This window comes from Suncus etruscus, chromosome 8 (assembly GCF_024139225.1).
Source record: "Suncus etruscus isolate mSunEtr1 chromosome 8, mSunEtr1.pri.cur, whole genome shotgun sequence".
Classification (NCBI taxonomy): domain Eukaryota; kingdom Metazoa; phylum Chordata; class Mammalia; order Eulipotyphla; family Soricidae; genus Suncus; species Suncus etruscus.
Window position 1 is genome coordinate 35,325,869 of NC_064855.1, and position 12,394 is coordinate 35,338,262.

Sequence of the window (12,394 nt, forward strand, 5' to 3'; positions counted from 1 at the left end):
CACACATCACAAAGAGCAAGAACAATCAGTATGTGCAGGGATGTGGGGAGAAAGGAACTCTCATTCACTGCTGGTGGGAATGCATTTAGTCAAAACCTTATGGAAAACAACATGGAGATTCCTCAAAAACAGAAAATTTAGCTCTAATATAATCCAGCTAGACCACTCCTAGGGGTATACTATAGAAACAAAAAACACAATACAAAAAGGACTTCCTCATACCTATATTCATTGCAGTGCTATTTTCAAAAGCCAGACTCTGGAAACAACACAGATGCCCTTCAGCAGATAAATGGCTAATGAAACTGTGGTACATATACACAATGGAATCCTATGCAGCCGTCAAATTTTAAGTATGAAATTTTTCTATACAGGGATGTACATGGAATCCATTATGCTGAGTAAAATAAGTCAGAGTGAGAGAGACACATATAACTATGGATTTTAAGAAAAATAAATGACATTATTGTAAATATGACCAGAGATGGGGCCCAAAAGGACTGGCTCACCACAAAGAGTGGTGAGTGCAATTAGAGAAATAACTACACTAACCAGGATTATGACAATGTTATTAAGTGATAGAAGTTGAATATATGTCTTGAATATAGGCAGGGAGTGTAGGAGTAGGGAGATGGGGGAGCATTAGTGGTGGGAATGTTGTACTGGTGACGAGGGGTGTTATTTTTTGACTGAAACCCAATTAGAATCAAGTTTGAAATCACAGTGTTTAAATAACGATATTATTTATAAAAAAAAATGGTTCCAGCACCAACTGCCCAAGCATTGCCAACTTACGTCCACCAACTATTTCTCAGTTTCCTCCCATAATTTCCCTACCCAGGTTAATCTGCCATCTTGAATGTTACTTAAGTTTGCTAAAGTTTGAGTCTCATTATTTCAGTATTTCTGGCTCAGGTTTAGATATTTAGCTCTGTCCTTAACAGCACAATTTTCCTGCCTCATCCCCTTGAAACTTTGCCCCATATTATTACTCAACTGTCTTTCCCCCTCTCCTCCATTCTATTCCTTCCTTCTCCTCCCTGTACTGTGAGGCCAAAGGACATGTAGGTATTCTTCATATAAACCATTGATTCCCAAGTATAGATCCCACATATAAGTAATAGTCTGTCACACATTCCTATATAACTGTGGGTGAATTTCATGTTGCTCTTTGGGGATATTGAACTGTCATGGAGTTTGTGTTGTTCTCTGTCTATCATTCTGAATTCAGCCATAACTCATAGACAAGATAAATTATTTTTTCTGGGCTATGAGAGAGGAAACTGACTGCTAATGTTTACAGGAGAACAGTAAAACAATTTAGGGAACTCTGTACAGAGATCATGTCCTATATATTTACTATGGATCTTAGAAAACATGACCCACTTCACATTCCTCTGATGATAGCCCCTCCACCAAAGAAATGAGAATTTATCATAATTAATAAGTACATTTCGCTGTAATTCTCACTTCGGATTTTGTTTTCTAAGAGAAAAAATTCTGCAGCTTTTGCCCTCTTTCATTTTTACCCAGCTCACTTATTTCCTCCTCAAGGGTTTTTGACACTCTCAGGAAGTGGTTTGTCACACTCTGCCCCTTGCACAGTAATAAGTGGCCATGTCATCAAATTTCAGGTCACTGATCTGCAGAAAGGCTGTGCTGACAGAAGTGTCCATGGAGATGACAAAGCGGCCCAAGAAGCCTTGGGCATATGTTGGTTTGCCAGTGTATGTATTGATATACCCCATATACTGGAGGCCCTCTCCTGGTGCCTGTCGGACCCAGTTAATAGCATAGTCTGTGAAGGTGTATCCAGATGCCTTGCAGATCTTCACTGATGTCCCAGGCTTCCTCACCTCAGCCTCAGACTGCACCAGCTGCACCTGGGAGTGCACACCTACGAGGAAAATATATGAGTAAATTAATTAATTTTCCAAGACCTGGTCTCACAATTCCAAGACTAGGCCACTTTACCTGTAATCATTGCCAGCAGAAAGATGATTCTCCATGTCCAGTTCATGGTGAGGAGTATGCTCTCAGAGGCTTATGTAGAAGAAGCAGTTTAATGTCTTATTTTAAAGGTATAGGTTTGTCTGTCTTTAAATCCACAGACCTCAGGTAATTTACATATAAATGAGGTCAACCCCTTTATAGTTGAAACCCCTGCTCTGAGACTAGCCTTCTTACTTTGATAGTAGGTCCTGAGCACCCCCTGCAGCCCAGATCCTTCATGCATGGAGCCTGTCTGGACTCACAGTGCATCAGCATTTCAGTGTTTCTCACCTAGGCTTCATCTTGTGACCTTATCTCTCAGCCCTCTTTCAATAACCTCATTTTTTACTTTCTAACTCAATAGTGTCTATAGAGAGAAATACAAGAATGTATGATCCTCTGGGGATCAATTTCATGGAATTAAATGCAGTGACTTAGACATATTTCTATGAGAGAGAGACTTTTTTTTTTTTTTTTTTTTTTGGTTTTTGGTTTTTGGGCCACACCTGGCGTTGCTCAGGGTTTACTCCTGGCTGTCTTCTCAGAAATAGCTCCTGGCAGGCACAAGGGACCATATGGGACACTGGGACACCAGGATTCAAACCAGCCACCTTTGGTCCTGGATTGGCTGCTTGCAAGGCAAACGCAGCTGTGCTATCTCTCCGGGCCCAAGAGAGAGAGACTCTTGAGGAACTTGAAAGCCTCTGTGTCCTTGAAGATCACCATTCAAGAAGACATCTGAGGATCGGGGACATAAACATTTACTTGTTCCAAGATTTATTTTCTATTCTATATTAAGCAAAATCGTGTTTTTCTCAGAATAAACCCCAACATTGGCCTCTTCTCTTTGTATAAGTGGCACATTTATTTTACACACACACACACACACACACACACACACAGCAAACACTTTTAGAGAACTGACCTATAAAAGTATCTACATTGCTTTGTCTACATCATAGTATCTATTTTCCTTCAGATGCTTCAGAATGAGATCTAGAATTAGCCTGAGCTGTATCAAGTCACTGTAGCGGGTACTTATCCTTATGTGTGAGAAAGGTTCCACAGAACCATGGCTTCTGTTTTTCAAATGGTCTCGCCCTATACAAAAAACTGTGAGTGAAAACAACAACAGCTGTTGTTGCTGTTGTTGTTTTCACTTTGTGTGCTTTGTTTTATTTTTAGTTCAGGCCCATGGGTATTGTGTGGTGGTTGTTTTTATTGCTGAGGCGCTTTTTGGATTTTGTTTTGTTTTATATTGTAGTTGCTTTTATCTTCCTTTTTCCCTTTCGTCTCTCAAATTAATATATATATATATATATATATATATATATATATATATATATATATAGCCTCTAGGAGGACTCAGCCCATTTTTTACTTGTTTGATTTTTACCCCATTTTTTTCCTTTCTTCTTTTTTTTCTTCTTCAAACAGAACCACATAACTTGAACCATATTGTTCTGCCTCTCAAAATGAGGGGGAAATAATGGAGGGTACCAAGATCAAACAGTTGTATGATCACTAAGTGGTAATAAAAATGATCAGACTTAGGCACCAAACCCTAAGCCAGTGATGGCAGAATCAATGCCAAATCTAAAACAAGTTAGACACAGTGGGGACCACTTATGCTAACAGCCCAAGGGGTAAAGGAAGGGGTTATGGGATGCATGCTGGGAACGATATTGGAGGGAGGACAACTCTGGTGGTGGGAATTCCCCTGATTCAATGTCAATATGTACCTAAAATATTACTCTGAAAAATTTGTAATTCACTTTGGTCAAAATAATAATTTATATAAAAAAACACTCAGAGTGAGTTTTACCACAGCTGAACATTGTGCCCTTTGAGATATGACCACATATTCCAATACAAGACTTAAGGGAATGAAAGTAACCATGTTTTCTCTTTAGGAAGTTACTAGGGGTTGAGGTTCACAGTATGTTTATGAACATAAAGGATCTCAGAACTACCAGAGAGCTTAGCAATGACAAAAGGGCTCTTGGAATAAACTAAGGGATGCTCAAGACCACTGGCATGATCAGGATCACAGAGCATGATTAGGATCACCAAGAACTTCACAAGATCACTAGATGTTTAGAAAAGAGTGCTCAGTACTGAGAAGAAGTATTCTTTTATATTTCAGCTCTTGCAGTAGTTGTTTGCCTGAAGTGCCAAGCCTGAAGTGCCAAGTGCCTGACTCTTACTCAGGGACCATTCCTAATGGTTCTTAGGAATCCACATGGTGTCACAGCATTAACATAATAGGAATCTTAATATGTGGAGAGGAAGTCAGTCAGAAGACTTGTTAGGATGTGCATACCTTTAGAGTAGGTAGCTGATCGAAAATTCCTGAAGAAATATTACCAGAAAGCCCACAGAGATGTCTTTTCTCTCAAGTGTTAATGGCTGGAATATTACTGAGAGATTTCTCACCAATGGGCCCAATCAGTCTTCTCTCTCAGTGAGGATAATTGAATGAGTCATTCTGTTAATGAAGCTGGCATTCTGCATCCTTTACTATAAATATTTAATTGATATATAATATGTTCAATATTATATAATTATTAATATATTTATATATACAATTAATTTATATATGTGCTCCCTTCTGTGTGTATATAGAAAAACTTTTCTCATCCTAACATAAGGATTTTTATAACCAATATAGCCTTGATTAAATTTATCTTTACTTGGAATACTCAGCATCAAAAAAACCATTTCTTTTCTCCTTGTCTTTGAACATCATAGCAGTTTGTAATAGAAAGGATTTCTTTGCTTGAAGGACTTCCTCTAGACACTTTGAATGCCTGCTAACTAATCTACACTCCAAAAAGTTTTGGCCAGAATAGCACTGGGCTATTGATTTTTACTAGGTAAAAATTCTGTAACCCCTTTCATATAAGTTTTATCTCCTTCAAAAGCAGATCTTAGGAAGCTAGTTTTAGCCCCTAGAGCTAGAAAGTTGTTCCCTTAGATAAAGAAAATTTTTAATAATTTTTATTTTGATTAGAGTGGATCACAAATCATTCAGAGTAAAATTTTAGGTATATAGTGACATTGAATCAAGGGAATTCCCACCACCAGTGTTGTCCTCCCTCTACCCCTATTCCCACCATGCATCCCATATCCTCCACCTTTGCCCCCTGTGCTGATAGTATAAGTGGTCCCTTCTGTGTCTAACTTGTTGTAGATTGGGTATCGATTCTGCCTTGGATTTGGTATCTATGTCTGATCATTTTTTTGTTTCTACTCAATGTTCATATGACTGTTCAGTCTTGGTCCCCTCCATTATTTCCCCTCATTTTTTGAGGCAGAACAAGATGGTTCAAGTTATGCAGATCTTTTTGAAGTAAAGAAGAAAATGGGTGAGGGGCAAAAATCAAACAAGCAAATAATGTGAGCAGTCCTTCTGGAGGCTATAAATTTTGGTTTAAGAGAAGAAAGGGGAAAAGGGAGAAAAACATAACAACAATACAAAAAAATGAACCCCAAAAAACAAAACAGCAATAAAGCCAACAACCAAGCAATAAGCCTGGCCCCAAAATAAAAACAAAGCGGAGCACAAAAATATTAAATAAAAAATACAAAACAAGAAAAAAACAGAAAACAACAACAGTAACAACTAAAATTAATTTGTGCTACTTTTTTTTTTTTTTTTTGCATAGGCACGGCAAACATTGGGGAGATTAGAAAGGGAATTCCCTTGGCCTAAGAGATACAGGGTTTCTCCACTCGAGTATACTGACATGGGCATAACTCCAGGCTTCGTACCTGTACTTTTACTCTTCCCTAGGTCCCTTTGTGGTGTCTGGAAACTATCCACTAAGCCGTGTATGATAAGATCAGGCTTCCATAACTAGAGATCTTGGTATTTGCACAGGTCATAGGATTGAGCCTAGGAATCAGTCTGTCTTTATGGTTCTAGAAGTTCTGTTCCATCACTGTTGTTTTAATCAGTCTTCTGTAGTAGATGGTCTTGGTTTTTGCACTGAACCTAGGACAAAGCCTAGGTTGGAGTCTATAGTTTTGGTGTTTTGTGATAAGGACAGGTGATGCTGTGATGCTCAGGGGCCTGAGGACATGACCTAAGCTACCCCCAATGGTGCTCAGCCTTTCATTAATATAAGACTGATGCTCTGTCTTTTGAATTTTCTTCCTGGCTCAACCCTCTGATCATTGCACATGATGTTAACTGTGGGCTTGTAATGCTTATAATGAGTGTACCGATCTCTGAGGCGCAGCATATCTCTCTGGACTGTATTCTCTGCTGCGTGCCTGGACTGACGATTTGATCCTGTGTGTGGCTTAACCCCTGAAGGCCTCTCCTTCCTTGGAGGTGAGTTGCTCCGCCTAGAAAGAGTGGAAGCAGAGGAGCGCGCCACGCACATCATTTAGCCAATACAACAACACGTAGAAAAAACCACAATACAAGTGTGACAATGGGGAAACAATGCATGTCAGCACCAGGCATAGAGAATGAAGATGGCAACTCTGATGACCCAACAAAGGCCATATCACCTAAGTCAGTCTCGCAGATATGGAATTTAGAGAAGAGATATGGAGGGTGTTCACAGAACTCAAAGAAAGCATAGATTGACTTGAACAGAACACTATTAAGAACTAAAAAAATATGAAGACAGAAATCAGAAAACTCCAAACTGAAATAAAGGTCAAATAACAGGTCTGAAATACTCAGTAGACAAATTGACAGACTCAATGGATAAACTCTCCATCTGGGTAACAGCAGCTGAGGATAGAATTAGTAAGCTGGAAGATGCAATGCATAACAACTCTATACAGAAGAAGAAAATGGAAAAAGGCCTTAAAGCAAATGATCAGACAATGGAAAAATTACACAAAGTATGTGAACAGATGAAAATAAAAGTTTTTGAAAATCTCAACAGAAGCAACTTAAGAATCATTGAAGTCCCAGAGACCCAGGAAGAAAATGTCCAGGAAGAATCAATGGGCAAGAACATCATCAAAGAGAAACTTCCAGAGCTAAAGACTACATGCGACCAAATCCTGCATGCCCAAAGGGTACCAACCAAAACAGACCCCAGAAAAAACACGACAAGTCCTTGAAAACAAGCAATTGCTGTTGGCTGATGGCTGACTAGGAAGTGATGCTCTCCCACTCAAGCAAAGAGTCTACATAAAGCCCAAAGAACCAGAGGATATGGAAAAAATATAAAACAAAATTTATTAAATAAATTAAATAAAATTTATTAAAGGTGGAACTGGAAAACAAATACTTTTGGTGAAGATAAAAATGACCTAAATTGAGAAATATCAATCTAGGCCCCCTTTAATATAGTACTTACTTAAAAATATGGTAAATAATCAAAAATAACTTTCAGAAATATTAAGGTAAACTAGGAAAAGTTATTTTGTCTGAAAGGTGCAAAATCAAAAACAAGCAAACAAAAACCCAAACCCATAGAGACCATTTGATTTGATCCACTTAGTTTCATTAAATTTTTTCCTTGAGAACAAGAAATTGCTGTTGGCTGATGGCTGACTGGGAAGTGAATATTAGTCTATACAGTGCTATGTTCCTTCATCTTTGAATCTAGATTCCTTTTGAGAACCAGAAGCCAGTTCTTGATCTCCCAGGAGCCAGCCAGACAGACACCAGAGTAGATACGGGGCAGGAGATGGAGACTATGAGCTTCTCCAGGAATCACTGCTCTATCTCTTCGGTGAGTCCTGTGAACACAGAGGAGGAGACACAGCAAGCAGCCTCAAGGCCTGATATCCTGCATCTCTAGGTCCCCACATCTCGCCAGTGTGACTGAAGACCTGAAGCACCTGAAGACTCAGGGTCAACTTTGAAGAAAAGAGGGGTGCCTCAGAGTGACCACAGAGAGCAGGAACAAGTAGGAACAATGGCTCAGTTTACTTTTAAAGCAAAAGTATTGAAAGAAAATTTATCCAACTCCCACAAAAAGATGAGGGCAAATGACAAAAGACAAGGCCACTGTCTGAAATCATTTCTTCACAATCTCATATGGTCCCAGTTTGGAATTTCACGAATGGCATGATGTGTCTAATTAATTAATACAGAATCTAACAATCACAACAACAAAGTATCAAGGTCATGAAAATTGTGTGGCTCTTGAGCTACTAAACTTCAAATACAAATAAAATAATTCACCTGAAAAAGAATTTTGAGAGCTTTCAGTGTCTACATTCTAGCATATTAAAATTTCTCAGTGATTGGCCCAGAAAGATAATAGCAGCAGTTTGGGCATCGCCTTGCTAGTGTTGTCAGATTCGAATTCTCTGCTCTGATATGGTCTCCTGAGCCTGCCAGGACATGAACCCTGAGCACAGAGACAGGAATAATTTCAGAGTATCTCTAGCTATAGCTCATATCCATAGAAACAAAACCATCACTGTGCTCTCCAATTCAATCATCACAGTGTAACCTCACATTATAACAAAAATAGTTTGAGCATTAAACATAGTTTGGCTGAGTAATAGCAAAACATACATTTTATTAGCCTTTAAGTTGTCTTTGTTCTTGCCAAAGACTGAGATTTTAGCTTCATCCTTGCATATTACTGTCCTTTATAAAAGAGTTGCTTGAGTAAGTAAGGGTGGACCCATAACACTATCTGAAAGAGCATGCTGCATGGTGATGGCATGGCTCACCAATTCTCTTTTAAAAGAGCAAGTATTGGAGGGAAACTTACTCACCTCCCACAGAAAGGTGGTTTTGTCACATGCTAGATATTACTCTGGGCCTCTTTTCCTTACAGTGTCAAATAAATAGTTTTTCCTGATTTCCAGTTGTCTGGTGCTCAGTATCTCTTACCTGAACTTACTAAGGTCTATTGAATGGTGTATGGAGATTCCAAACAATCATCACATTGCAGAAAACCATTCTGTTATATAAGGGAAATATATATGAGATAAAATTATTCTCATTCAGGATTCATTTTTTAATATGTAACACATTGTCAGTGGTTAGTTTTAGGATATTTAGCATTCTTGGGTATCAATTGGAATGAATGCCACATACAGAGAAAATATGACCATTCCAGAATTGAAGGTAGCAGTTTAGTTAGAAAGAGGACTCATCTATAAGACTTTCTTTGTGCAGAGACAAGAAAAATACATTTCAAATCATCCTTGAGGAGTGATTTATTCACTGGCCTTTCTTTCCACCATTATCTGTCCATACCTTTCTGCTTTATGAACATCAGCTCCCCAGGCTGGTCTTCCAGTAGAGCCTCTGCTTCTGTGTTTTACATTTTTCTTATTTGGAAAGTTTTCCCATAATAAATTTATTAAGCCAATTAGAATGGCCTTAAGCTCATTTTACTCTATGAAGGATCAGTGTTCCATGAGGGAGGGAACATATTATACACTCAATCAGATGTGAGAATTCTCCTGTCACGGGGAAAGGTATTCTTTCACCATTTGTAAGATTACTATTTTACTGTATTTTCCACCTTTGTTCAAAGAACAGATATGCATTGGGGGGAAAAAAAAAGAAGAAAGGTGCATGCCCACTTGGCGATATAACCTCATACCAACAATTACAGTGTTTTGTGTGCAGTGAGTAGCCCATCCTGTGATCTCTGTTCTGTTGGCCTGGGACTTTCCAGTGGACAGTAAAAGTCATGTCCACTTCTCTTTGCTATGATTTGTCCCTTGGTAGCTATGCCCCGAATGAAGGGATAGAAAGTGAAAAGAATTGGTTATTTATAACAAGATGGTAAAGCAAAGGACTCCCATAATTAGTCACGTAATCCCTGGCATTTATTTGCTAGAAAATCAGTTAAACTCAATTCATATGCATAAGTGCTGGGAATTGTGTGAGGAGCATCCTGATCTTGCTCACAGTTCTTTGTGCTGGTCCAAGCTGCTGACAACCTTTCTGGAAACTTCCCAGATAGTGTGAACCTACATCAAGATTCCAGAGAACACTTATGAATTCCATTATCCCATATGATACCAAATGTCGCTGTGTTCACTTTCACAAAAAAAAAAAAACTTCACTTTCATTTATTTAATGCAGAATTCCAGCTAAAGGTTATTTAGATACAAATATGCTCATGGAACAGTGCTCCACAAATATATAATTTCAAATATGCCTGTATTTCACACATCTATGATATAAAGATCACTGATCCAAATATAGTTGCAAATACAGTTCCACTTTACAAATAGGGATGCTCAAAGAAAAGTTTTGAGCAAGTAACTCTTCCAATCACACAATATCAGGAAGAACTAAAGAAAGTGACATCCTCAGTTGTATCCCAATTTGAATTTGCCTATTTTTCACACATTTCTGATTTTTGCTGCATTGTTTTTTTTACAAAAGAGGAAATAAATTGGAACATTGTGTTCATTTAATTGCTTTTCCTCAAGAATAGTTGAATAATGTTTGTATAAACATTGTGTAAACAGTGATAAGTTGGTGCTTGCTAAGGAAAGATCGACAGTGCTCGGGCCAGAGAGATAGCATGGAGGTAAGACTTTTGCCTTGCATGCAGAAGTTCGGTGGTTCGAATCCCGGTATCCCATATGGTCCCCCGTGTCTGCCAGGAGCGATTTCTGAGCATAGAGCCATGAGTAACCCCTGAGCACTGCTGGGTGTGACCCCACCCCACCCCACCCCCAAAAAAAAGAAAAGAAAAACAAAGTAAAAAAGGATCTACAGTGCAAGAACATGCAATCACACATGACATAATTACATGTGATTATTCAGTTAGCTACTGGAAACCTCCAGCAGATAGTCCTGAAGAAAAATAGTAAGAATACAGGAGTCTAGAAGAATACTGTGCTTCTATTGGTTATTGCTTAATGATACTTTCAAATGAATGCTGAGCCTGGAGCCTCATTCTAAATCTCAGAAACCAGCTCTGCAGGAAGAAGTTAAGAGGCCTAAGCATTCCTGTAATCTCTTCACTCAACACAGCTGCCTCTTCCTCAGGTTTCTGACACAGTCAGGATGTGGGTTGTCACACCTGTGCTCTCGCACAGAAATATGTGCCTGTGTCCTCAGGCGTCAGATTTCTCATTTCCATGTAGGCTGTGCTGGTGGACTTGTCTGCAGTGAGGGTGACTCTGCCCTGGAACTTCTGTGCATATATTGTATTACCATTATCAGGGTCTATTCTTCCCATCCACTCAAGCCCTTTTCCAGGACGCTGCTGCACCCAGTGCATATAGTAGCTTGTGAAGTGTATCCGGATGCCTGGCAGGAGATCTTCACTGATGTCCCAGGCTTCCTCAACTCAGGCCCAGACTGCACCAGCTGCTCTGGGAGTCCAACACCTGTGGGCAGAGATTGGATTGGAAGGACTTCCCTGACTGGTCCTGGTTCCCTTCTCATTCCAGGGACTGGGACTCTTACCTGTGGCCAATGTGAGCAGAAGAGGATTTTCCATATCCATTCCATGCTGAGGGCTGTGTCCACACAGCCACGTTAGTGAATAAAACTGTATACTTGTGATATCCCTTACACACAAACTTTTCAGTATTTATTTCAATAGCAGAAGTGTATTTGCATATTCATAAGGGACAATAATCATAGTTAAATCCAAGTCCAATATATAAAAGAAGCAAATGATCTATAGCCTGCCTTTACGACAGGCACATTTTTTCTTTCTCCTTCTCTCTATATATAGCTTTTCCTCTCACCTGACCCCATTTTTTCTATTCAGTATCATGTTTGCAACACTGCTCCTGAAGGAAACCATGCCTATCTCTTTATTTCCTTTCAATTATAATTTGTTAACCATGAGCCTTTCCTATATCATTGTCAGAGTGTTCATTTCTCTGTCTAAACTATATCCCCTTCATTTCTATTATCTGCTGTTATTCTCATACTATGAGTTTCTTATAGCCCATGATTGTAATCATTCTAATACTGCTGTCTCTCTTCTGACTCATTTCACTTAGCATGATGCTACACATCTCTCCATTTCTACACAAATTTTATTCATTCATTTTATCTAACAGTTGCATGGGATTTATTCTCTAGGTGTATCTACCATAGTTTCTTTATCCACTCATCTGTTCTGTGGCACTTAGGTTTTTTCCAGACTCTGACTAATGTGAATAGTGCTAAAAAGAATCATAGGAGAGTAGATGCCTCTTTGCATATGTTTTGAGATCCTTAGTCAATATTTCTAGGATCAATATATCTGGATTGAATAAAAGTTAATTTGTAAATTTTTGAGCATAGTCCATTTTGTCTATTTCCAAAATGATTAGTTATGTCGACATTCCCACCATCATGGAAGAGTGTTTTGAAATTTTTATTGTATCCTTTTAATTCATTATCCATTTAATTTAATTCAATGCATATCCTTTTAATTCATGTCTTCCTCTTTCTTACTTTTCAGATATGCAAATATCCTAGAAAGCATTTTTTCAGGTG

The 12,394-nt window shown here is 38.7% G+C and overlaps 1 pseudogene and 1 gene segment (V, D, J or C); both read right to left on the minus strand.

Moving 5' to 3' along the window:
• Positions 1–1,583: 1,583 nt before the first annotated feature.
• On the minus strand, positions 1,584–2,020 carry LOC126015893 (immunoglobulin heavy variable 7-4-1-like). The segment is given in 2 exon segments: positions 1,584–1,897; positions 1,975–2,020. Coding segments are annotated over 2 exon segments (360 nt in total).
• A 4,620-nt stretch (positions 2,021–6,640) lies between these two features.
• LOC126015738 (immunoglobulin heavy variable 1-69-2-like) lies at positions 6,641–11,410 on the minus strand (annotated as a pseudogene).
• Between the last annotated feature and the right edge of the window lie 984 nt (positions 11,411–12,394).